This window comes from Vidua macroura, chromosome 29 (genome assembly GCF_024509145.1).
Source record: "Vidua macroura isolate BioBank_ID:100142 chromosome 29, ASM2450914v1, whole genome shotgun sequence".
NCBI classification, from domain to species: Eukaryota; Metazoa; Chordata; class Aves; order Passeriformes; family Viduidae; genus Vidua; species Vidua macroura.
The window spans coordinates 1,049,743-1,073,053 of NC_071599.1; the positions used below are offsets into that span (position 1 = coordinate 1,049,743).

At 55.5% G+C, this 23,311-nt stretch overlaps 2 protein-coding genes across 2 annotated transcripts; one reads left to right on the forward strand and one right to left on the reverse strand.

The window, feature by feature from the left end:
• Nucleotides 1-670: 670 nt before the first annotated feature.
• Nucleotides 671-3,880, reverse strand: LOC128820284 (keratin-associated protein 16-1-like). Its single transcript, XM_054000937.1, has 4 exons — nucleotides 2,669-3,880; nucleotides 2,424-2,491; nucleotides 1,947-2,384; nucleotides 671-1,559 (listed from the first exon to the last, which is right to left on the reverse strand). The coding sequence occupies exons 1-4, from the start codon at nucleotides 3,878-3,880 to the stop codon at nucleotides 944-946; spliced, it is 2,334 nt and encodes a 777-aa protein (XP_053856912.1). The 3' UTR covers nucleotides 671-943.
• An 11,303-nt stretch (nucleotides 3,881-15,183) lies between these two features.
• On the forward strand, nucleotides 15,184-21,586 carry TCHH (trichohyalin). The gene is made up of 3 exons (XM_054000938.1): nucleotides 15,184-15,321; nucleotides 15,656-16,552; nucleotides 16,655-21,586. The coding sequence occupies exons 1-3, from the start codon at nucleotides 15,184-15,186 to the stop codon at nucleotides 21,584-21,586; spliced, it is 5,967 nt and encodes a 1,988-aa protein (XP_053856913.1).
• The last annotated feature ends 1,725 nt before the right edge of the window (nucleotides 21,587-23,311 follow it).

A 23,311-nucleotide genomic window follows, 5' to 3' on the forward strand; every position in this document is an offset into this window, starting at 1 on the left:
GCTGGGATTTCAGATGTTGATCTGGGATTTCACACGTTGATCTGGGATTTCAGACATTGATCTGGGATTTCACACATTGATCTGGGATTTCACACATTGATTTGGGATTTCACACGTTGATCTGGGATTTCACACATTTATCTGGGATTTCACACATTGATCTGGAATTTCAGACATTGATCTGGGATTTCAGAGATTGATTTGGGATTTCATACATTGATCTGGGATTCCAAGCATTGATTTGGGATTTCACACATTGATCTGGGATTTCAGGGATGTCAGGATTGAGGGAAGGGCTGGAGACGTGCCAGGGGGTGGGAATTGGGCTGGATTTTGGGAAAAGGTTCTTCCCACCAGAGTGTGGGAGCGCTGACCAGGCTCCCCAAGGAATGGTCACCATCCCAAACCCACCAGAGCTCCAGGACAGCGCTCCCAGGGACACGGAGGGATTTTGGGATGTCCTGGGCGGGGCCAGGACTTGGATTTGGTGATCCCTGTCTGCCCCTTCCATCTCAAGGTATTCCACAATCCCAGTGAGACCTTCCCAAGCTTTTTTTATTACAAAAAATCAGGATTTTAGGAAAGGAATTAAAAGGATAAAGGGCGGGAAGTGAAGGAAACACTTGAGGCCGATGCCAAGATCATTTCTTTTATTGCTTCAGAACACGGGAAGGAAAAAGATCAGGAGGAAGAACAAAGAGGGGAATTCCTCCATGGCACTCCCGGTGCGAGGGGGAACTGCAGATTCTTTCTCCCGGGGAACAATCCCGGGGGCACAAAATCGCTCGGTGACATCCCGTGAGGAACGGCGCTTTCTTGAGGTGAAAAACAGCAGGAACGGGGCAGAACGCGAGGAAAATGAGGATTTACTCTTCCTTTGGAGATTCCACGGGGAAACCGCCACGGGGAGCGGGGTCTCCTTCGGATCCCACCCCGGAGCCCCTCAGCGAGCCCGGAATTTGGGGCAGCAGGAGACGGAGCAGCGCTGGCCGCACACCGGGCAGGTCTGGGTGACGCAGGTGGTGGGACAGGAGTCGGCGCACCTGGTGACAACCTGGGCGCCCCCGCGGCACTGCGGGGTGGCACAGCAGGGGTCCGCACACGGAGGGGGACAGCTGGGGACGCAGCACGGGGCTGGGCACGTGGTGGGGCAGGTGGTCACTCCCTGGCAGCAGGGGTCTTGGCAGGTGGTGGGGCAGGTGGTCACTCCCTGGCAGCAGGGGTCTTGGCACGTGGTGGGGCAGGTGGTCACTCCCTGGCAGCAGGGGTCTTGGCAGGTGGTGGTGCAGGTGGTCGCTCCCTGGCAGCAGGGGTCTTGGCACGTGGTGGGGCAGGTGGTCACTCCCTGGCAGCAGGGGTCTTGGCAGGTGGTGACACATCTGGTGACAGCCTGGCAGCAGGGGTCTTGGCATGTGGTGGGGCAGGTGGTCACTCCCTGGCAGCAGGGGTCTTGGCAGGTGGTGACACATCTGGTGACACCCTGGCAGCAGGGGTCTTGGCAGGTGGTGGTGCAGGTGGTCACTCCCTGGCAGCAGGGGTCCACACACCTGGTGGCACATCTGGTGACACAACATGGATCTTGGCACGTGGTGACGCGCCTGGCCACCCCCTGGCAACACTGATCCACACACCTGGTGGCACACGTGGTCACTCCCCGGCAGCAGGGATCCACACATCTGGTGGTGCACTTGGTGACCTCCTGGCAGCAGGGATCAACACACCTGGTGGCACATCTGGTGACACAGCAGGGATCTTGGCATGTGGTGACACACTTGGTGACCTCCTGGCAGCAGGAATCGACACACCTGGTGGTGCGCTTTGTCACCTCCTGGCAGCAGGGATCTTGGCACGTGGTGACACATTTGGTGACCTCCTGACAACACGGATCCTGACACCTGGTGGCACATCTGGTCACACAGCAGGGATCTTGGCAGGTGGTGACGCACTTGGTGACCTCCTGGCAGCACGGGTCAACGCATCTGGTGGTGCACTTGGTGACCTCCTTACAACACGGATCCACACACGTGGTGACACACTTGGTGACTTCCTTACAACAAGGATCCACACACGTGGTGACACACTTGGTGACTTCCTTACAACAAGGATCCACACACGTGGTGACACACTTGGTGACTTCCTTACAACAAGGATCCACAGATGTGGTGACACACTTGGTGACCTCCTGACAACATGGATCAACACATCTGGTTCTGCACTTGGCGACCTCCTGGCAGCAGGGATCCACACACCTGGTGACACACTTGGTGACCTCCTTGCCGCAGGGATCTTGGCACGTGGTGACGCACTTGGTGACCTCCTGGCAGCAGGGATCCACACATCTGGTTCTGCACTTGGTGACCTCCTGACAACATGGGTCCACACACCTGGGGTCACACCTGGTCACACAGCACGGATCTTGGCACGGGGTGGAGCACTTGGGCACCTTCTTGTAGCATGGATCCACACATCTGGAGCTGCACTTGGTCCCCTTCTTGGAACAGGGATCTCCACATCTGGTGCTGGACTTGGCACCTTTCCTGCACCATGGAATCACCCACGGGCTGCTCCACTTGGTCACCTTCTTGCAGCAGGGTTCGTAACATGGCGTGAGGCCCCTGGGGGCTTTCTTGCCACACGGGTCCACACATGTGGTGACACACCTGGTGACCCCCTGACAACACGGGTCCACACACATGGTACACGTGGTCACTTCCTTGCAACACGGGTCTTGGCATGTGGTTGTGCACTTGGTCACCTCCTTACAACAGGGATCCTGGCACGTGGTGACACACTTGGTGACCTCCTTACGACACGGATCCACACACGTGGTGGTGCACGTGGTCACCTCTTTGCAGCAGGGGTCTTGGCACGTGGTGACACACTTGGTGACCTCCTGGCAGCAGGGATCCACACACGTGGTGGTGCACGTGGTCACCTCCTTGCAGCAGGGGTCTTGGCACGTGGTGACACACTTGGTCACTTCCTTACAACAGGGATCCTGGCACGTGGTGACACACTTGGCGACCTCCTTACAGCAGGGATCCACACACCTGGTGACACACTTGGTGACCTCCTTACAACAGGGATCCTGGCACGTTGTGGCGCATGTGGTGGTAACCTCCTTGCAGCAGGGGTCTTGGCACGTGGTGACACACTTGGTGACTTCCTTACAACAGGGATCCTGGCACGTGGTGACACACTTGGTGACCTCCTGGCAGCACGGATCCTGACATGTGGTGACACACTTGGTGACCTCCTGGCAGCACGGATCCTGGCACGTGGTGACACACTTGGTGACCTCCTGGCAGCACGGATCCTGACATGTGGTGACACACTTGGTGACCTCCTGGCAGCACGGATCCTGGCACGTGGTGACACACTTGGTGACCTCCTGGCAGCACGGATCCTGGCACGTGGTGACACACTTGGTGACCTCCTGGCAGCACGGATCCTGGCACGTGGTGACACACTTGGTGACCTCCTGGCAGCACGGATCCTGGCACGTGGCTGAGGAGCACTTGGCCACCTCCTGGCAGCAGTCCCGGCTCCTGGTGCTGCTCTCGGTCACCCAGCAGCAGCAGCAGGGCTTCGGGCACGTTGTGGTGCACCCGGGCACGCCCTGGCAGCACGGGGGGCCGCGCATGGTGGCCACAAGGCCGCAGTTGGCGCCGCCGGCGGCCTGGGCCGCGGCCAGGCTCCCCAGGCTGACGTAGGTGGTGGTGCCGGGGTAGCAGCAGGGGCTGCCGCGGGGAGGGAGGCTCTGGAAGCTGCCGGTGGTGCCGCAGGGGTCCAGGCTGGATCTCACCGGGAAGCTCCTCACCAGGACGGCAGGAGGGGGGATGCAGATCTGGCTCAGTGGGCAGCCGGTCGTGCGACGCATTTTTGGGGGGAAGGGGGGAGGCTGGAAGCAGGAAAGGGATAAGATTTAAAAGGTGTGAAAACATTCCAGGCTGTTCTATATACGGAATTAAATCATCCTTTTTCCACGGAATCCTGAACTGGGAAAACAGCTGTGACTCCACATGAAAGCGTTTTAGACGGATTTGTAGCTATTTTCAAGCAACTTCCTCCCAAAACAGGAAGCAAAAATTATTTGGGCTCCTTGAAGTTTTCTGGATGGTGGGAAGCCTCCACCTGCCCACACCTCCCTGTGGTGCGGGATGAATCTTTCCCATTCCTTCCCCAATTTTACCCAAAAAGGGACGCTGCCCTCATCCAGAGGACACCAGCGGAGGCTCTGTGTTGGAAAACCTCCCCATGGAGAGGCTCTGCCGCGGCTGCTTTTCCAACAGAATCTGCCTGGCTCTTTCCACCCCAATTTTTCCTCCCAGGCACGGCCTTCCCTGGCAGCCTGAGAGTCTCCGCTCCTTATCACCCCTCCCACTTCTCCCCTTTGAAGTCTCAGCCTGGCCTTTTGATCTCTCCCAACGCCAACAATTCCCTGGGTGAAACACGGCAGCAAAGTCGAGGACGGAGAGAGAATTTGGTCCTCCTCGATGGAGAAAGAGCAAAACCCGCAGCAAATAAACCCCGGAGAAGACGGAATTAAAATCTGGGGGAGTCCCAACCCCAATATCCTGAAGCAGAAACACTTTTAAGTCTTTTAATTTGCTTCTGCACGGCTCCAAAATGAAAAAAAAAAAAACCCCAACCACGAGGTGACTTCCCAGGAAACCGAGCTGGACTTACCCAATTCTCCACCAGCGAGCACCAAATGAAACCAAAAATGGCTTGAGGAGCAGGATAATAGGAATCCTTTTATAGGATTTTGGTGTCCGTGGCTCCGGAAGTGAGACACCTCAGGGGTATGGAAATCAAATATTTAATAATCCAGACCTGCTCCGCTCCAATCCTTCAATTACTTCGCTCGACGTTATAATTTTTAATGTCGCCGAGGTGGGACATGAGACTCTTTATGACTGCGAGGAATTCCCCATCCACGTATTTCCTACGGACCGGGAAATGCGGATGAGACAGCCTGGAAACAATCCCCCTCGGGATTAAACTCTGGGAAAAAAAAAAAACAACAAGTTGTTTTGGTGCGTTTGGGGAATGGAGGTGGGATGGGACTCTGGAAGGGCCTTGGCTCTCTCACAATATTCCTCTACTGGGAATTTTATTCCTGATAATCTGGTCAGTTTTCCCTCAATCCCTCAATTGGAAGAGCCTCTCCATGAAAATTTTGGATGGCTCAGAGAGGCCCCAGGATCATCTCCGAGTCCTTTCCAGGGTGAGCAAATCCTTCAGCATCTCCCAGTCCACCTTTTCATCAAAGTGCCTGGAACATCTGGGCGGCCTTGGTTGGTCTTGAGCTGTGGGACCCAAATCAGCCGCAGCTCCAGATGTGGTCCAGGAATTCCCTGGACACCTCCAGGGGTGGCCACTCCAAACCTCCCTGAGCCCCTTCCAAGGCCTAGCCACCCTTTCCAGGAGGAATTTTCCCAAATTTCCCACCCTGAGCCGCCCCTGGCACAGCTCAAGGCCATTCCCTCTTGTCCTGGCCCTGTTCCCAGGGATCAGATCCCAAATACCTCCCGGCAGATTCCAAACTCCCCCTGGATCCCCCTTTTCTCCAGGCTGAATCCCCCCAGCTCCCTCAGGATTTTCCAGACCCTTCTGCAGCTCCATTCCCATCTCTGGCCCCGCTCCAGCCCCTCCCCGTCCCTCTTTCCATGATTGTCCAGAACTGGACACAGCACTGGACATTCCCCTCCCCAGTGCCCAGCCCAGGGGACAATCCCTGCCCCGGTCCCGCTGGTCATTTTTGCCACTATTCTTTGATTTTGTTTTTAATACAAATTTGATTTGTTTGATTTGTTGGGATTTTGGCCGTTGGCCTCCAGGGAAATCTTCACATTTTGAGGATCTTTGGGATCTTCCAGGACCTCTCCCGTGTGCCCCAGCTCCACCAGGTGACACCCAGGGCGATGAGGGATGAACTCTCTCATCTCAGTGGCCTTTGGGCCGATTTTTGCGCCCGTTTTTGGTGCCAGGAGGTCACACCCAGCCCGAGAAGGTGACAAACTTCACGCAGCCATCACAGCTCGGAGCTGCTGCTTTCTCCCCGCGGAAAAGTTGTCGCTGCCTGGAAAAGAAGGAAGAGAGACCCAACCAGTTCCCCCAAGACATCAAAGGCTCTGGAATTCCTCCCGAAGTCACCCGGTGACACAACCAGGGACAGGAGTGACTCGTGCCAGAGGCGAGGCCGTGTTCCACCAGGAGACCAAGAGGGGTTTTGCCTCTTCTCCCTCCAAATTTGGGTGTCCAGTGTGGTGTTTTTTGGTTATTTCCTGAAAATAAATAAATTTGGGATTCGTGACCCCTTGAGTTGGGAATTTGCTGCTGACTGCAGGAAAAATTTCCTCCTTTTTTTGCTTTTCTGTTCAAACCCCCCAGAAGGAGCTTTTCTTGCTCAAATCTGTTCTCAGCTGAACATTTCCAATGATTTTTCAATTTTTTTTTTTTTTTTTTGAGGGGGGAACGGAACAGATTTTATTAACGTTTTTGGGTTTATGGATTTTCCAGCTGGGTGGAATTCAGCAGATTTGGGGTAAAATGAAGGGGAAAAGGTGGTGGTCACTCCTCTGGTCACCTGCGTGCTCGTCCGGCACAAGGATACCGCCAGCGTCACGACAACGGAGACGGGATTTGAGTCAGAACTTCGGGAGCGGATGGAAAACATCACGAGATGAGCAGTGAACAAAGAGTTTCCAGCAGCTCCGTGGAAAAACAGGACAGAAAAAGGTCAGACGTGGCTAAAAATAAAAGAATCCCCCAAATCCCACATCCCATCCTGTCCCTAATGGACCTCACAAGGTGTTGGGCTGGAGGATGTTGGAGCATCCCAAAAACCTGCCCCGTCACCAGGTGATTATTGGAGAGCCGGCCGGGAATCCACTCATTTCCCAAATTCCTCCCTGGCGTCTGCGGGGCCACGTGAATTCCTGAGCTCCAGGTCTGGCTCCAGCCACGGAAATAGGCGTTTTCCATTAAAAATAATTAGGCAAATCATCCCTGGCGGGGCAGAGGCGGAGCAAGGCCATGAGCAGCTCCAGGTGCCTGGGGCTCCGCGGCTCCAGAGGCCTGGGAACACACCAGGAACATCCCGGGATAACGCGGTCGCGGCTGCCCTGCTGATCCCGACCCGGGTGAGTCTCCTTGGGATCCTGCAGATCCCAGTGGTCATTTTCCAGAATAGATTCCCTGGAAAGCTGAGAAAGGGGATTTATGGCACTCAATTTTCTCGGGTATAAAGGTTTCAGAGGGTAAAATCATTCCCTCACGCTGGCTTGGCTGTAATTCCAGAATTCCCAGGGATGTTCTGGAAAATTCTTCTTGTTCTAGCACTGGATTTAGTGGGATTAAACCCCATTCTGCCAGGAGATCCAGGACCCATTCCAAACAACTGGAAAAGGGTAAAACAACTGGAGAAGGGAAAAACAATGGAGAAGGGAAGGGAGCCACTTGAAATTCATAAACCTGAAAACGTGAATCAAATCCATTGTTACCCCCCAAAAAAAAGCTGGCAAATTGTTGGAATTGTTTGGCTGAGAGCAGATTTTAATGAGAAAAGCTGATTTGGGGAGTTTGAAGGGAAAAACGAAAAAATGAGGAATTTCCCCCTGATTTTTCATGGGATTGGGTGTGAAATTGTTCCTTTTTCTTGCAGCTCTCCGTCGCAGGGAGATGAATTCCCAGTGCCCGCCCTGTTCCTGCCTGGAAGAGGCTGCCCAGAGCCATCCCTGTGCCGTGGTGGCTCCGGAACAGAATTCCCAGGCGGATCCCTGCCCATGCCAGGAGGTTTGTCCCTCCTGTCCCTGTGACCCCCCCCAGGTCCCCCTTGGGGTCACCTCCCCAGCCCTCCCCGCAGACTCCGGGCCCTGCGCGGATCCTGTGAAAATGCCGAGCTCGGCAGAGGAGCCCTTCACCTTTGAGACCCCCGGGATGTGCGTGATGACGTTCCCGCTGCAGAAATCCATCCTGACTGTGGAGCTGTGTCCCCCTGACACCGCCGGGACCTTCCCGCTGCCCCAGGAGGAGCTCGGAGTCACCAAAACCGCCAGGACCTGCCTGGACAATCTGGAAAACCTCTGCCAGGAGCTCCCGGTCGCTGAGCCGTGCACCCTCGAGGTGCTGGATTTGGGCGCGGAGGAGCCCTGCCAGGCCCAGGGCGTGATCCTGGGGGATCCCTGTGCGTCCCAAAGCGGGATTTCCACGGATCCCTGCGCATCCCAATCCCAGGGACTTGGGGACACCGGAGATGCCAAGGACACCAAATCCCAAACGTCCCCACGGAGCCCGTTCCGCCTCAACTCCTGCACTTCCAGCATCGTGGAGCGCTGCCTTTGCCGCTGCCAGAGCTGGTTCCGGGGCAAGAAATAGGATTGGGATCAGTGGGATGAAGGAAGGGGGTCCCTGCCCGGTTCAGGTGAGTCTGAGCTTCCCAGGAGTTACAAAAAGAGAGGAAATTGCTTCATGTGAGATTAAAAACAAAACAAAAAGAGCTGCTTTTCAATCATCTCTTAATTACTGTCTCAGTTTGATTGCCCAACGAAAAGCGCAATAAATAATGGGAAAATGATCCAAGTAGGAATTGCAGCCGGGGTCCTGTTTCGTCACCCCGCCGCCTTTTCGCTTCCCACAGACGAACGAGGAGGTTCAGAGTCCACCTTAATTCATTTATGGTTTTGCCTTTGCATTTTTAATCCTCTTTCTTAATGGTTTCCCCCATTAAAACTGGGGGAATATTGAGGAAAGCAAATTTTCCTCGGAAATAAAACTCAGGGAGATCCTTCCCCAGAGATGAGAAATTTTCTTGGGGAATTCTGGGCTGGATCTGAGTTTGGGGACCACCAGCAGCACCCGAGGGCTGGGGCTGCTCCCAGATTTTTTTTTGGGAGCCAGAATCCAGCCTGGAATCCACATTTTCCTGGGATGAGTCCCCACCCCAGAGGCTCTTCCAGGCACGGAGAAGTCCAGTTAAACCAGCAGCTCCCAGTTTGCCAAAGGCTCAGAACCCCTCAGAACCCCCAGGGGAGGTGGATTTTCCCTGGAGGCTTTGTCTGGGAGCTCCAAAATCCAGAACGAATGGAGAAGAAACTCCTAGGAATGTTTGGGAAGTGCCACAGCCTGTCCCAGCTCCCGTCCCGGTGTCACCAGCCAGAAATGGCACTGGAAACCCGGGCAGGCCACTGGGAGAACTGGTCGGGCCGGGATTCCGGTGTCCAGCAGGGCAGAGCCACTCCCTCCTCCCTGCCCCAGCAGCTTCATCCAAGGCCATCCCGGTTTCCATGGAACTAGGAGAGATTCCAGCTTTTTTCTGAACTGCTCTGATACATCTGCTTCCAAATTAAAAAAAAAAATAATCATCAGGATTTAAAAGCAAGAGCGTGGAGTCCTTAATTTTTAGGAAATCCAGGCTAAAGATGGAAGGAATTCCAGCTGGGGAATTGGATGAAAACATCCTGAGGAATTGGGAGAAAACATCTTGAAAAACAGATTAAAACATCCCAAGGAATGGGATGAGAATATCCTGAGAAATGAGATTAAAACATCCTGAGGAATTGGGTGAAAACGTCCCAAAAAATGGGATTAAAACACCCCAAGGAATGGGAAAATGAGCAAAAGGGAGCACGGAAAAATCTCGCCCTCCCCAGGAGGATCGGGAAATGGAACAGGAAAATCCAAAATATTCGTGAGTTTGGGGCTCAGAAGGCACGGAAAGGGTTTAATTAATTCCTCCTTAATTATCAATAATGATCGTTGGATTTATTAAAAGTGTCTCAAAGCAAGGGAAGGATCTGGGATGTGAATCCCTGATTTGAATTGTGGGATTATTCAAATCCAGAGACTTCGAGGGGAGCCTTGGAATCCAATTATCCTGGCAGGAATAATCAAAATATCCTCATTAACATGGGAAAAAAAGCGTGATTAGGGGATTTTCTGGCACTTCTTAACGTCAGCAGGGATTAGGGACAGCGGGGAGAGCTCGGGAAAAGGAAGGCTTTGATTCTAATTATTTAATCAGAGATGTGGGGATGGAAATCCCTGCGGAATGGGAAGGTTCAGGAATCTGCTTCGGGACGAGGCAAAAGAGGGAGAAAAGGCTGGAATTTGGGGCGAATTCCCGCGGCTCTCAGCAGGGGAAGAGGGAAGGAAATGGGGAGAAACGGCAAAGGAATGTTGGGAAGGGGATAATGTGGGAAAAAAAACTGGGAAAACATGGATAAAACCAGTAATAATATGCATGAAACCTTCAAAAACATGGATAAAAGGTGCAATAATAAATGAAATAAAAACTAAACGAAACGAAACGAAACTAAACTAAACTAAACTAAACTAAAATAAAATCTATAAAAAATATAAAAATATATAAAATCAACCTTCCTGAGCGATTTAGGGGACTCCCAGTTCTCCCAGTGGCTCCCAGCCCGGCAGCGGGAGTAGCGCGAGGAATTCCAGCCCTTTTTCCCTCCGCGTGCCTCAGTTTCCCCCGCGTGTCCCCGTCCCAAATCCGCGCGCGGGACATTCCAGGGGATCCCAGTCCCGCTCCCGGAGCCACTTGGTGGCACTGTGGGAGAAGATTTCGCCGCTCGCTGCCGGATCCAGGAGAATTCCAGGATCATTCAGGGAAAGAGCTCCAGGATCGCCGAGTCCAAGCTGTGTCCGATCCCCCCTTGGTCATCCCGAGGAATCTCCAGGAATTCCTCAGACACCTCCAGGGGTGGCCACTCCAACCCTCCCTGAGCCCCTTCCAAGGCCTGGCCGCCCTTTCCAGGAGGGATTTTCCCAAATTTCCCACCCTGAGCCTCCCCTGGCACAGCTCGTGGCCATTCCCTCCTGTCCTGCCCCATTCCCTGGGATCAGATCCCACATCCCCCCTGGAAGATCCCAAATTCCCCCTGACAGATCCCAAATCCCCCCTGGATCCCCTTTTCTCCAGGCTGAGCCCCCCCAGCTCCCTCAGGACTCTCCATTCCCTTTTCCAGCTGCTCCAGCCCCGTTCCCACCCCTGGCCCCACTCCAGCCCCCCGGACCAGCCCCAGTTCCCATCCCAACATCCTCATTCCTCTGCCTTTGTTTCCCCTCCCTCCCCACCCCTCTCACCAAACCCGTTCTGAGCTCCAGGCGTGGCTCTGGCACCGCCTGAACCGCAACCCTGGCAGGGTAAAAATAACCAAAATCAGCAAATTAACCAAAATAACCTTTCCTGCCCAATTCCTGCCCAATTCCTGCCCAATTCCTGCCAGAGGTGTCCGTGGGAGGGGCTGGCTGTGAAGGACCAGGAATTAATTCCAGAGAAAATCCTCATTAATGAGAAAAAAGCAAATAAAGATGGAGGAATTGGGTGAGGGGCGTTTCAGGGGTGTCTCCCCTGGAATTCCCAGGCCGGAATCCCAATCCTATAAATCCTATAAAAGACGGATTCCCTGCGTGGTTTGGATGGGATGTCCGGAATTCCCAACCCTTCCCTGGCGCATCCACAGCTGAGATCCCTCAGAACTCACCCCAGAATTCCACCCCTTTGGGCCCGATCCGGGGAATTCTGGCAGCGGAACCCCAAATCCCTGTGGGGTGGGGGTGGTTTCTAGTTTGGGATTTCTGATTCAGAGCTGAGGCCGCCGTGGGATTCGGGGCCGCCTCGGAGGTGACGTCGGAGGTGGCACCGAGGGCTCCGTGTCCTGCGTGTCACCGACCTCAGACGAGGCGTGGGGACCTCGATGGCGCTGATTGGGGACGGGTGACAGATGGGGACGGGGACAAACAGGATGAGGAGTCCTGGTGCCCCAGGCCGGAATGAGCCCCGCTGACCTCATCCCACCGCTCGTCCACATCCCGGCTGGAAGTGTCCCAGGACACCCTGAACCCAGGCGGGACAATTTCCACTGTTCCAGGTGGCTCCAGCCTGGCCTTGGGCGCTCCCAGGGATGGAGAATCCATGGAAGCACCTGGGCCAGGAAAGGGTTGATCCCTAAAATCCCATCTAAAGCAGCCCATGGAATTCTGGAATGGTTTGGGATGGGAAGTGACCTTAAATCCCAAAAAATCCCACTCCAGTTCCATGGGCAGGGACCTTCCCCTATCCCAGATGGTTCCAACCTGGCCTTGGGCACTTCCAGGGATGGAGAATCCATGGAATAACCTGGGACCCTCACAGGGAACAAATCCTTCCCAAAATCCCACCCAAATTCCCCCTCTGTCCCCCTGACCCCATTCCCCGTGTCCTGTCCCTGCAGCTCCTGAGGAAAAGTCCCTCTCCAGCTTCCCTGGAGCCCCTGCAGATCCTGGAGGGGCTCTGGGGTCTCCACAGGCTCAACATTCCCAACATTCACAACATTCCCAACCTGGATCTGCTTCATTGCCTCCTCTGGACTCGCTCCAACAATTCCACGTCCCTTTTATGTTGGGGACACCAGAACCCAGCACAGAATTCCCGGTGGGATCCCACCAGAGCCGAGCAGAGGGGGAGAAGCCCCTTCCTCACCCTCCTGATAAATTCCTTCAGATCCAGCCCAAGGGATGGAGCGGATTCTGCTCATGGTGGGTCAGGAAAAGCATTTTTAGGGAAAACGCAGCAGGAAAAGGAGTTCAGCACCGCCAGGACGTGCCTGGAGCCGCGTTGCCTCATCCCAGAAATCACCAAATCCCAGGAAAGCGCTCCCGAAGCCAGGGACCTTTTCCAGGGCGGATTCCCGAGGCTCCTGTGCAGCCCCAGCCCCTGGGGTGGGGATTCCAGACAGTTACAGGCCACCAAACCCCTCCTCATTTGCATAATCACCCCAAAATCCACCCCAAAATTACAGCGTCCCAAGGGTGTCATTATTGCCCAGGCGGGGCCTAATTTGCACCGGGGTAATTTAATCCAGGAAAAAAAAAAAAAAAAAAAAAAGCCCAAAAATGAACGTTGGGGACAAATCCCTGGGCTGAGTGTCCCCGAGGTTATTAATTAACCAGTGTTAATTAATTGGGCTCCTACACCCAGGGTGAGCCACGGGCGAGGCTGCGGGACAAGTTCCTGCTCCGAGGTGGCCCCCGTGATGTCCCCGTCACCTCGTTCCCCTCCAAACTCCAAATCCAGGCTCTGGAATTTTCCAGATTTCCTCCAAGTGCTGGGAGAGTTCCTGGGGAATAAAGGAAGAGTTAATTAATTTGCCGTTCAAAGATTAAATTAAGAAATAAGGAGATTGTGAGGTAATTACGGCCCGAGGGCAGCCGGAGGAAATTCAGCATTAATCGACCTCTCAGCAGAGGTTTCTGCTTTAATTTTTAATTAAAATTGAGTCAAGTTGAAATTAAAACAGTCCAATTAATATTAGAAGTTTTATCGTGATTTTTCTCAATGAAAAGTCATCAATTGATTACAATTTCCGTGTTCAAAAACCAGCTTAAAAATTCATTTAATCATTTAAAAATGGTTGTGGTTGGTTTATTTTTTATATTGGATAATATGGCCAAATGCTCATTAATGAGAAATAAAAATAAGAATAAAACTCTACAAGGGTGTCCCACAAGCCAAAATCAGGAGGATTTGGGGAATCTCACCCAGATTTTAGGGCTGAAATCTTCTTCCCTTTTCCTGATCCAAACCTCAATGACCTCAGGCCTGAAATTCTGAAGGAAATGCACAAAAAACAGACAAAAATCCCCTCTGGAATTGTGGGACCAGTTGCGTGGGTCATAAAGATTTTGATTTTCCCTGATCTGCTCATCCTGAGCTCTGTTGTCACCAACACTTAAATGTTCTTTTTAATTAATTTAATTAATTTAATTAAAATATTAATTCCTATTTTCATGTGGTTTTGCAGGCGTTAAAGACATAAACTCCCACCCATAACACAAATATTTACATTAAAATCCACCCTCCTCCATTTACGCTCTGGAGCCCTTCCAGATTTCCCCAAAAATCCGAAATGCCACTGTAAAAGGATTTTACAGCCAGGATTTTCCAGGATTAGGCGGAACCAGCCTGAAGAGCCGCTGCTATTTCGGGGTGAAAATGATAGGGAAGGGTTGATAAAGCCAAATAACCCGTTTGAGACTGGGCTTGGCCCAGGATGAATCAGGACAACGTCCACGAAGGGTGGCTCCTCTCCAACCCCAACGGGGACCCTATAAAAGCAGCCCCGTCCTCCCCTCGCTCCGCACGGCTTCCCAGGAATCCCACTCGCTCCCGCCGGTGACTTGGGTGAGTGGCTCCCTCGGGAATACTCCCTTTGCTGGGAGCATTCCCTTTGTTGGGAATTTTGGTGTTTCTCCGGGATTCGTGGTGGACGGGAGAGTCGTTCCAGGCATTTTTCGGGTGTATCAAGGGGCTTCTTCCTGTTGGAACTGTTGGGTTGGGTTGTCCTTGAGGGAAGGGAACATGGGAGAAGTTCGGGGGCTTCCTTGGGTGTGGGGCCAGCTCCCAGCTGGAGCTGGAGCCCATTGGAGAAGTGGCCCCTTCTCCATGGAAATTCCGGCGTTTCCATGGGGCAGGGAGTGCTCGTGTGCCCGGGCACGTTCCGGAGGCGGGAATCGGGCATGGCACAGCTCCCCAGGATCAGATCGGGCACGGAGGTTCCCCATAGGAGGCTTGGGGATCCCACAAGGGAGGAAGGAGGGAAGGAGGAGGCTTCAGAGGTTTCCAGACGCAGCTTTTGAGGTCTCTGCCACAGATCTTGTCTTGGGTTGGGTTAAAGCTCCTCTCACAGGGATCACGGGGATGGGTCCTGGAAACACCAGGAGGTCCTGGAATGAGGCCATGGAGATGTTCCAAGGGCTGGGGTGAGGTTGGGAGAGCTGGAGGGGTTCACCTGGAGAGGAGAAGCTCCATGGAGACCTTAGAGACCTCCCTGGACACCTTAGAGACTTCCCTGGACAGCAGAGGGGTTGGATTGGGTGATCTTTAGGGTCCATTCCAAGGAAATATTCCACGGGATAACCCCACGGGGCAGGATCTGGGGGCATCTCTTGAGTCAGCACCGCCGGGTCCCTCCCCGCCACCGCATCCCCGTCACCATTCCCGCTTCAACGTCACCCAAACGCGTCAGTGGCGAAGCCGGAGGCCACTCCCCATCCCACTAAAACCCCGGAATGTGTTCCCAGCGGGGAACGCAGAGCCGGGAATTCTCCTCCCTCTTCCCAAGGGGATCCCCCAGCCCTTGGTCTGCTCCCGTCCCTTGCAGGCTCGCTCGGATCTGCAGGATGTCCCCGTTCTTGGACAGCATCGCCACCATCGTCGGCGTCTTCCAGCAGCACGCCCGGGGAGATGGGGACGGCTCCACGCTCAGCCGCAGGAGGATGAGGGAGCTTATCCAGAGGGAATTCGCAGATTCCCTGGTGGTGAGCGCTGCAGGGAACAGCTGGGATTTGGGAACGGCAAAATCCTCCCTGGAAAGGGAACGGGGAGGGTTCCACCAAAGGTTGGGTTCCTTTGTGCCGGGGAAGGGAATGGAGAGCCCTGAGGGAACTGGGGAGGGGGGCTCAGCCTGGAGAAAAGGGGGATCCAGGGGGAATTTCAGGGAATGAATTCCCACAGCTGGTGCTGAGCCCTGAAAGTGAAATTATCAGAGATGGAAGGATAATTCCTGCGACTCTTCCCGTTTTTGCATTTCTCCCTCAAGGAGCAGGAAGACAAAAATCCCCTTTTTCCTCCCCTCGTGTTTTTTCCCTGCAGAAGCCACACGACCCTCAGACCATCGAGAAGATCCTGCAGTTCCTGGAGTGGGATGGGGACGGGGACATCGATTTTAATGAGTTCCTCCTCCTGGTGTTCCGGGTAGCCAAGTGCTGCTTCTGGTTCCAGCCAAGGGCCCCGTTCCTGGTGCAGAGGACAAAGCTCCCGACCAGCGGAAAATCCCTCCGGGAGCCGGAATTCAGGAGCAGAGGGAGCCGCCGGCAGCTCCAGGAGGAGGAGGAAGAGGAACGAGAAACCTGGGAGAGGAATCATGAAGTTGAGCTGCAAGGAGACCTCAGGGTCAGGGAGGTGGAAATCTCGGAGGAAACGAGGAGGGATCAGCAGGAACGTTGCAGGCGGAGTGGGAAGGATGCAGAACCACGCGTGGAGCTGATCCCTCAGGAATACCGGGAACGGAGCCAGGAGCCGTGTGAGCGGCGGGAGAGCTGGAGAAGGCAGCAGCCCCCGGAGCCGGACAGACGAGAGGGAGAGAGGAGAGACCGGGAGGGGCTCCAGGAGGAAGAACCAGCAGACGTGAGGACGGGCAGGCAACGCCGAGAACCCCAACCACGGCCGGACCGGTGGAGCTGCCAGGAGCCAGGGCGTGATGAAAGAACCCAGCGGCCACGAGGAGGAGATGGGGAAGGTGACAATTGGCCACGGGAACCCGAATTCCTCCGGGAAGAGAGGAGCCGCCACCGCCGGTGTGAGCTGGAACAAAGAGAGCTGGAAGGGAGAAGCTGCCGGGCTGCTGAGCTGGAATGTCCGGAGTCCAGGCGGCCACATCAGTCGTACCTGGAGGAACCGTTAGAGATCGACCTCAGGGAACATGGGAGAACAGAGCCAGAGGAACGCAGCCACAGACAGAGAACAAAGCGGGAACGGGAGCTGGAATCTGTGGAAAGGGAAAGGGAGATCCAGGAGGAGCAGGAGAGGGAAGAAAGAGACGATCCCAGAAGAAAAGGGAGAATGAGAGAGAGGAGGGTCGATCGGGAACAGGAGCTGGAGGTGGAGGTGTCGGAGCACCGGACATGGGAAAGGGAGGAAGAAGTGGCCAGAGTCAGGCGGGGAGAGACACGGGAGAGGCGAGAGCGTGAAATTCATGAGGCTGAAGATGATGGAAGGAGACAGAGAGAATCAGTGAGGTTTGAAAGGGAGAGAGAGATCTCAGTGGCAGCTGCAGAAGCCGACGTCAAAGTGCGCCGTGAGATCCGGCAACGAGGTGAGGAGCTGAGAAGGAGAGAACGTCCCCGTGAGGGTGAAGAAGTCAGAAGAATTTGCCCCAGAAGGGAAAGGGAAGAGCCCCTGAGGGAGAGGAGAATTGATCGGGAACAGGAGCTGGAGGTGGAGCGCAGGACACGGGAAAGGGAGGAAGAAGGGGCCGCCATTAACCTGAGAGAGACACGGGAGAGACGAGAGCGGGAAATTCGTGAATTTGATGATGGAAGGAGACAGAGAGAATCAGTGAGGTACGAGAGGGAGAGAGAGATCTCAGTGGCAGCTGCAGAAGCCGACGTCAAAGTGCGCCGTGAGATCCGGGAACGGGAACCACGAGAGGAGCTGAGAAGGAGAGAATATCCCTGCGAGCCTGAGGACAAAGAGAGGAGAATTTCCCGGGTCAGAGAAAGGGAAGAGGCCGTGAGGGAGAGGAGAATCAATCGGGAACGCGAACTGGAGGTGTCTGAGCGCCGGAGACGGGAAAGGGAGGAAGAAGTGGCCAGAGTTGGCCAGAGAGAGACACGTGAAATTCGTGAGGCTGAAGATGATGGAAGGAGACAGAGAGAATCAGTGAGGTACGAGAGGGAGAGAGAGATCTCAGTGGCAGCTGCAGAACCCGACGTCAAAGTGCGCCGTGAGATCCGGGAATGGGAACCACGAGAGGAGCTGAGAAGGCGAGAACGTCCCTGTGAGGGTGAAGGAGACAGAAGAATTTGCCCCAGAAGGGACAGGGAAGAGCCCCTGAGGGAGAGGAGAATTGATCGGGAACAGGAGCTGGAGGTGGAGCTGTCTGAGCGCCGCACGCGGGAAAGGGAGGAAGAAGAGGCCGCCATTAACCTGAGAGAGACACGGGAGAGACGAGAGGGGGAAATTCGTGAACTTGATGATGGAAGGAGACAGAGAGAATCAGTGAGGTACGAGAGGGAGAGAGAGATCTCAGTGGCAGCTGCAGAAGCCGACATCAGAGTGCGCCGTGAGATCCGGGAACGGGAACCACGAGAGGAGCTGAGAAGGAGAGAACGTCCCCATGAGGGTGAAGAAGTCAGAAGAATTTGCCCCAGAAGGGACAGGGAAGAGCCCCTGAGGGAGAGAAGAATTGACCATGAACGGGAGCTGGAGGTGGAGGTGTCTGAGCTCCGCACGCGGGAAAGGGAGGAAGAAGTGGCCAGAGTCGGCCAGAGAGAGACACGTGAAATTCGTGAGGCTGAAGATGATGGAAGGAGACAGAGAGAATCAGTGAGGTACGAGAGGGAGAGAGAGATCTCAGTGGCAGCTGCAGAACCCGACGTCAAAGTGCGCCGTGAGATCCGGGAATGGGAACCACGAGAGGAGCTGAGAAGGCGAGAACGTCCCTGTGAGGGTGAAGGAGACAGAAGAATTTGCCCCAGAAGGGACAGGGAAGAGCCCCTGAGGGAGAGGAGAATTGATCGGGAACAGGAGCTGGAGGTGTCTGAGCGCCGCACGCGGGAAAGGGAAGAAGAAGAGGCCGCCATTAACCGGAGAGAGACACGGGAGAGACGAGAGCGTGAAATTCGTGAACTTGATGATGGAAGGAGACAGAGAGAATCAGTGAGGTACGAGAGGGAGAGAGAGATCTCAGTGGCAGCTGCAGAAGCCGACGTCAAAGTGCGCCGTGAGATCCGGCAACGAGGTGAGGAGCTGAGAAGGAGAGAACGTCCCTGTGATGGTGAAGAAGACAGAAGAATTTGCCCCAGAAGGGACAGGGAAGAGCCCCTGAGGGAGAGGAGAATTGATCGGGAACAGGAGCTGGAGGTGGAGCTGTCTGAGCGCCGCACGCGGGAAAGGGAGGAAGAAGAGGCCGCCATTAACCTGAGAGAGACACGGGAGAGACGAGAGGGGGAAATTCGTGAACTTGATGATGGAAGGAGACAGAGAGAATCAGTGAGGTACGAGAGGGAGAGAGAGATCTCAGTGGCAGCTGCAGAAGCCGACATCAGAGTGCGCCGTGAGATCCGGGAACGGGAACCACGAGAGGAGCTGAGAAGGAGAGAACGTCCCCATGAGGGTGAAGAAGTCAGAAGAATTTGCCCCAGAAGGGACAGGGAAGAGCCCCTGAGGGAGAGAAGAATTGACCATGAACGGGAGCTGGAGGTGGAGGTGTCTGAGCTCCGCACGCGGGAAAGGGAGGAAGAAGTGGCCAGAGTCGGCCAGAGAGAGACACGTGAAATTCGTGAGGCTGAAGATGATGGAAGGAGACAGAGAGAATCAGTGAGGTACGAGAGGGAGAGAGAGATCTCAGTGGCAGCTGCAGAAGCCGACGTCAAAGTGCGCCATGAGATCCGGCAACGAGGTGAGGAGCTGAGAAGGAGAGAACGTCCCCGTGAGCGTGAAGAAGTCGGAAGAATTTGCCCCAGAAGGGACAGGGAAGAACCCCTGAGGGAGAGGAGAATTGATCGGGAACGGGAGCTGGAGGTGTCTGAGCGCCGCACGCGGGAAAGGGAGGAAGAAGAGGCCGCCATTAACCGGAGAGAGACACGGGAGAGACGTGAGCGGGAAATTCGTGAATTTGATGATGGAAGGAGACAGAGAGAATCAGTGAGGTACGAGAGGGAGAGAGAGATCTCAGTGGCAGCTGCAGAAGCCGACGTCAAAGTGCGCCGTGAGATCCGGCAACGAGGTGAGGAGCTGAGAAGGAGAGAACGTCCCCGTGAGGGTGAAGAAGTCAGAAGAATTTGCCCCAGAAGGGACAGGGAAGAGCCCCTGAGGGAGAGGAGAATTGATCGGGAACGGGAGCTGGAGGTGTCTGAGCGCCGCACGCAGGAAAGGGAGGAAGAAGAGGCCGCCATTAACCGGAGAGAGACACGGGAGAGACGAGAGGGGGAAATTCGTGAACTTGATGATGGAAGGAGACAGAGAGAATCAGTGAGGTACGAGAGGGAGAGAGAGATCTCAGTGGCAGCTGCAGAAGCCGACGTCAAAGTGCGCCGTGAGATCCGGGAACGGGAACCACGAGAGGAGCTGAGAAGGAGAGAACGTCCCAGTGAGCCTGAGGAGGAAGCAGAACCAGAGAGGAGAATTTCCCGGGTCAGAGAAAGGGAAGAGGCCGTGAGGGAGAGGAGAATCAATCGGGAACGCGAACTGGAGGTGTCTGAGCACCGGACACGGGAAAGGGAGGAAGAAGTGGCCACAAGAAACCTGAGAGCAACACAGGAGAGACGAGAGCGTGAAATTCGTGAACTTGATGATGGAAGGAGACAGAGAGAATCAGTGAGGTACGAGAGGGAGAGAGAGATCTCAGTGGCAGCTGCAGAAGCCAACATCAAAGTGCCCCATGAGATCCAGGAACGAGGTGAGGAGCTGAGAAGGAGAGAACGTCCCCGTGAGCGTGAAGAAGACAGAAGAATTTGCCCCAGAAGGGAAAGGGAAGAGCCCCTGAGGGAGAGGAGAATTGATCGGGAACAGGAGCTGGAGGCCTCTGAGCACCGCACGTGGGAAAGGGAGGAAGAAGAGGCTGCCATTAACCGGAGAGAGACACAGGAGAGACGAGAGCGGGAAATTCGTGAACTTGATGATGGAAGGAGACAGAGAGAATCAGTGAGGTACGAGAGGGAGAGAGAGATCTCAGTGGCAGCAGCAGAAGCCGACGTCGAAGTGCGCCGTGAGATCCGGGAACGGGAACCACGAGAGGAGCTGAGAAGGAGAGAACGTCCCCGTGAGCGTGAGGAAGAAGCAGAGCAAGAGAGGAGAATTTCCCAGGGCAGGGAGAGGGAAGAAGCCCTGATGGAGAGGAGAATCGATCAGGAACGGGAGCTGGAGCTGGAGGCCTCTGAGCGCCGGACACGGGACAGGGAGGCAGAAGTGACCATCACTGACCAGCGGGAGGCACGTGAGGAGATCAGGCTGGAGGTCCTGGAGGAAGAAGAGGAGGAGGAGCTGGAGCAAGGCCAGTGCCGTTACCAGACCCTGGACGTGGACACGGGCGATCTCTGCCCCCCGGGACAGGAGGCGCCCGTCAGTGACCTCAGGATCCGGTACCTCCCCGCTGACCCCGATGTCCGGCCCGAGGTCCGGCTGCTCCCCGAGCCCGTGGAGCCTCAGACCGTTGCCTACTTGGTGCACGTGATCCAGAACCTGGAGGACCCCAAGGCCGCCACCTACGAGATCGTGTGCCACGAGCCCGGCCAGCGGGGCCGGCCCGTGCGCGTCCGGACCTGCTCCGTGTCCCCGCGGCCCCCGAGTGACTGCAGGGACCACCGCAAGGCGCTGCCATCCGAATGCCAGGAAAACCCTGAGGGTCTGGATGAGCCCCAGGAAAAATCCGGAAAAGAGGTGAAGGGTGGAGCCCTCCGGGATTCCACTGAGCCGGAGGCTGTGAAAGGTGAGCGGGTGAAATCCAAGGAGATCCGGAGGCGCCCCGAGATCCCTGAGGTGGAGCAGGGTCAGCCCCAGGGTGAGGCGCCCCAGAAAGTCCCACGGGAGCCCGGATCCGGCTGCCAGCGGAGAGAGCGTGAGGACAGCGAGGCCAAGAGCTGCATCCCCCCGGAACGTCGGGATCCGGAGCGGAGAGACCCCGGAGAGACCCGCAGAGAGGGAACCCAGGAGGGTGAGGAGGCTCCTGAGGAGGAACCCAGCAAAAGGAGCCCCCGGGAATCCAACAATTCCCAGGTTTCTCGGGAAGGTGGCACCAAGCAGGGTCAGGAGGCCCCGCAGGAGGCCCCGAGCCGCCCCAGGGATGAATCCAAGACATCCTGAGGAGAATCCGCCTCTCCCTGGAGCCTCTCCAGGTCCTTTTGAGGGTCACTTCTGCCCCCATTGCCAGCTCGGGATGTGGTGGCCCAGCAGTGATGGACTCAAAAGGATCCCGGGGTGTCCAGTGGGCTTTGGGGGCTTTTCCCTGGAATGAATCCTCAGCAGGAAGCGAGATCCCCCCAGATCCAGAGTTTCTGCCTCCTTGCTGGGTGTGTCCCTCGATATTTAATCACTTTTTCTGCTCTAATTGGAGTCCTTGGGTCCCTCTGTCCTCTTTTGCACCCTGGGGTGTCACTTCAGGTCCCCCCAGCCCCAGGGCTGGGGCTGCTCTCGGCTTCTGCCGTGAAACTCCAAAAAATTTCCTGATTTTGGGGCCTGGAAATCCTCGAGGCTGGGGAAGAAAAAAAAATCACCTTTTTAGCCTCAATTCCAGCAGAATTCCAGCTCCAGACCCGGGGGTTTGGAGTTCACAGGGTGCTGGTGGTGGGTGGGGGATTCTCCTTCTTCTCCTTTTCCTTTTCCTTCCTTTTTGTTGCATGGAAAATTGGAATAAATGGCTGATTCCTGCAGTGGCTCTGAGCGTCACCTTCCAGAGGGCTGGGAGAGGGCCCAGTGGGGATCAGGCATTCCCAGTTGGGATCAGGCATTCCCAGTTCGGATCAGACATTCCCAGTTGGGATCAGGCATTCCCAGTTCATGTCACACATTCCCAGTTCAGCCCCCAAACTCCTCCTAACCCCAAATCCCACCCAATCCCAATCCCGATCCCCATCCCCATTCCCATTCCCACTCCCAGGTCCCGCTCCTGGCCGGAGCCAGGGGCTCTCCCAAGGCTCCGTCCCCGCGCTGTCCCCGAGTGATGGGGACAGGGACAGGGACAGGGATGGGACAGGGATGGGGACAGGAACAGGAACAGGAACAGGAACAAGAACAGGAACAGGAATAGGAACAGGGAGAGGGAGAGGGATCGGGACAGGGCAAGGTCAGGGCCAGGGCCAGGGCCAGGGCCAGGGACAGCACTTGGTGACAGTGACAGGGCCAGGGGCAGTGACACAGCTCAGTGACAATGCCAGGGGCAGTGACAATGCCAGGACACTGGCAGGGCTCGGTGACAATGCCAGGGGCAGTGACAATGCCAGGACACTGGCAGGACTCGGTAACAATGCCAGGGGCAGTGACACAGCTCAGTGACAATGCCAGGGGCAGTGACAATGCCAGGACACTGGCAGGGCTCGGTGGCAGTGCCAGGGGCAGTGACTCAGCTCAGTGACAATGCCAGGGGCAGTGACACAGCTGCCAGCGCTTGGTGACAATGCCAGGGGCAGTGCCAGCCATGCGGCCGCACAGATGGCGGCGTCTCCATCCCGCAGCCTCCGGGAACGGGAACGTCCCAAATCCCTGGGATCGGCCCTGGCACCAGGATCGGCCCTGACACTGGGAAATGTCACCTCCTCCCCCCACCGATGTCACCCGTGGGGTTCTGAGGGGCAGGGAAAACCCAAAGGGAGATCCCAGCTCGGGATCCCAAATTCCCAAATTCCCTTTGGGAAAGGTGGACTGGGGGAAAATCCCAATATTCAGGAAAAACAGGAGTTTAGGGGCAGGAAATTGAGAAGGAAAGGAAAAATCTCCCAAGTCCCAGAGGAATTCCCAGGATCCCAAAACTCATCCTGGTCCCTGGTTTTTAACCCCTCTCTGCTCCAGCCACCCCCAGAGATTTTTGGGATT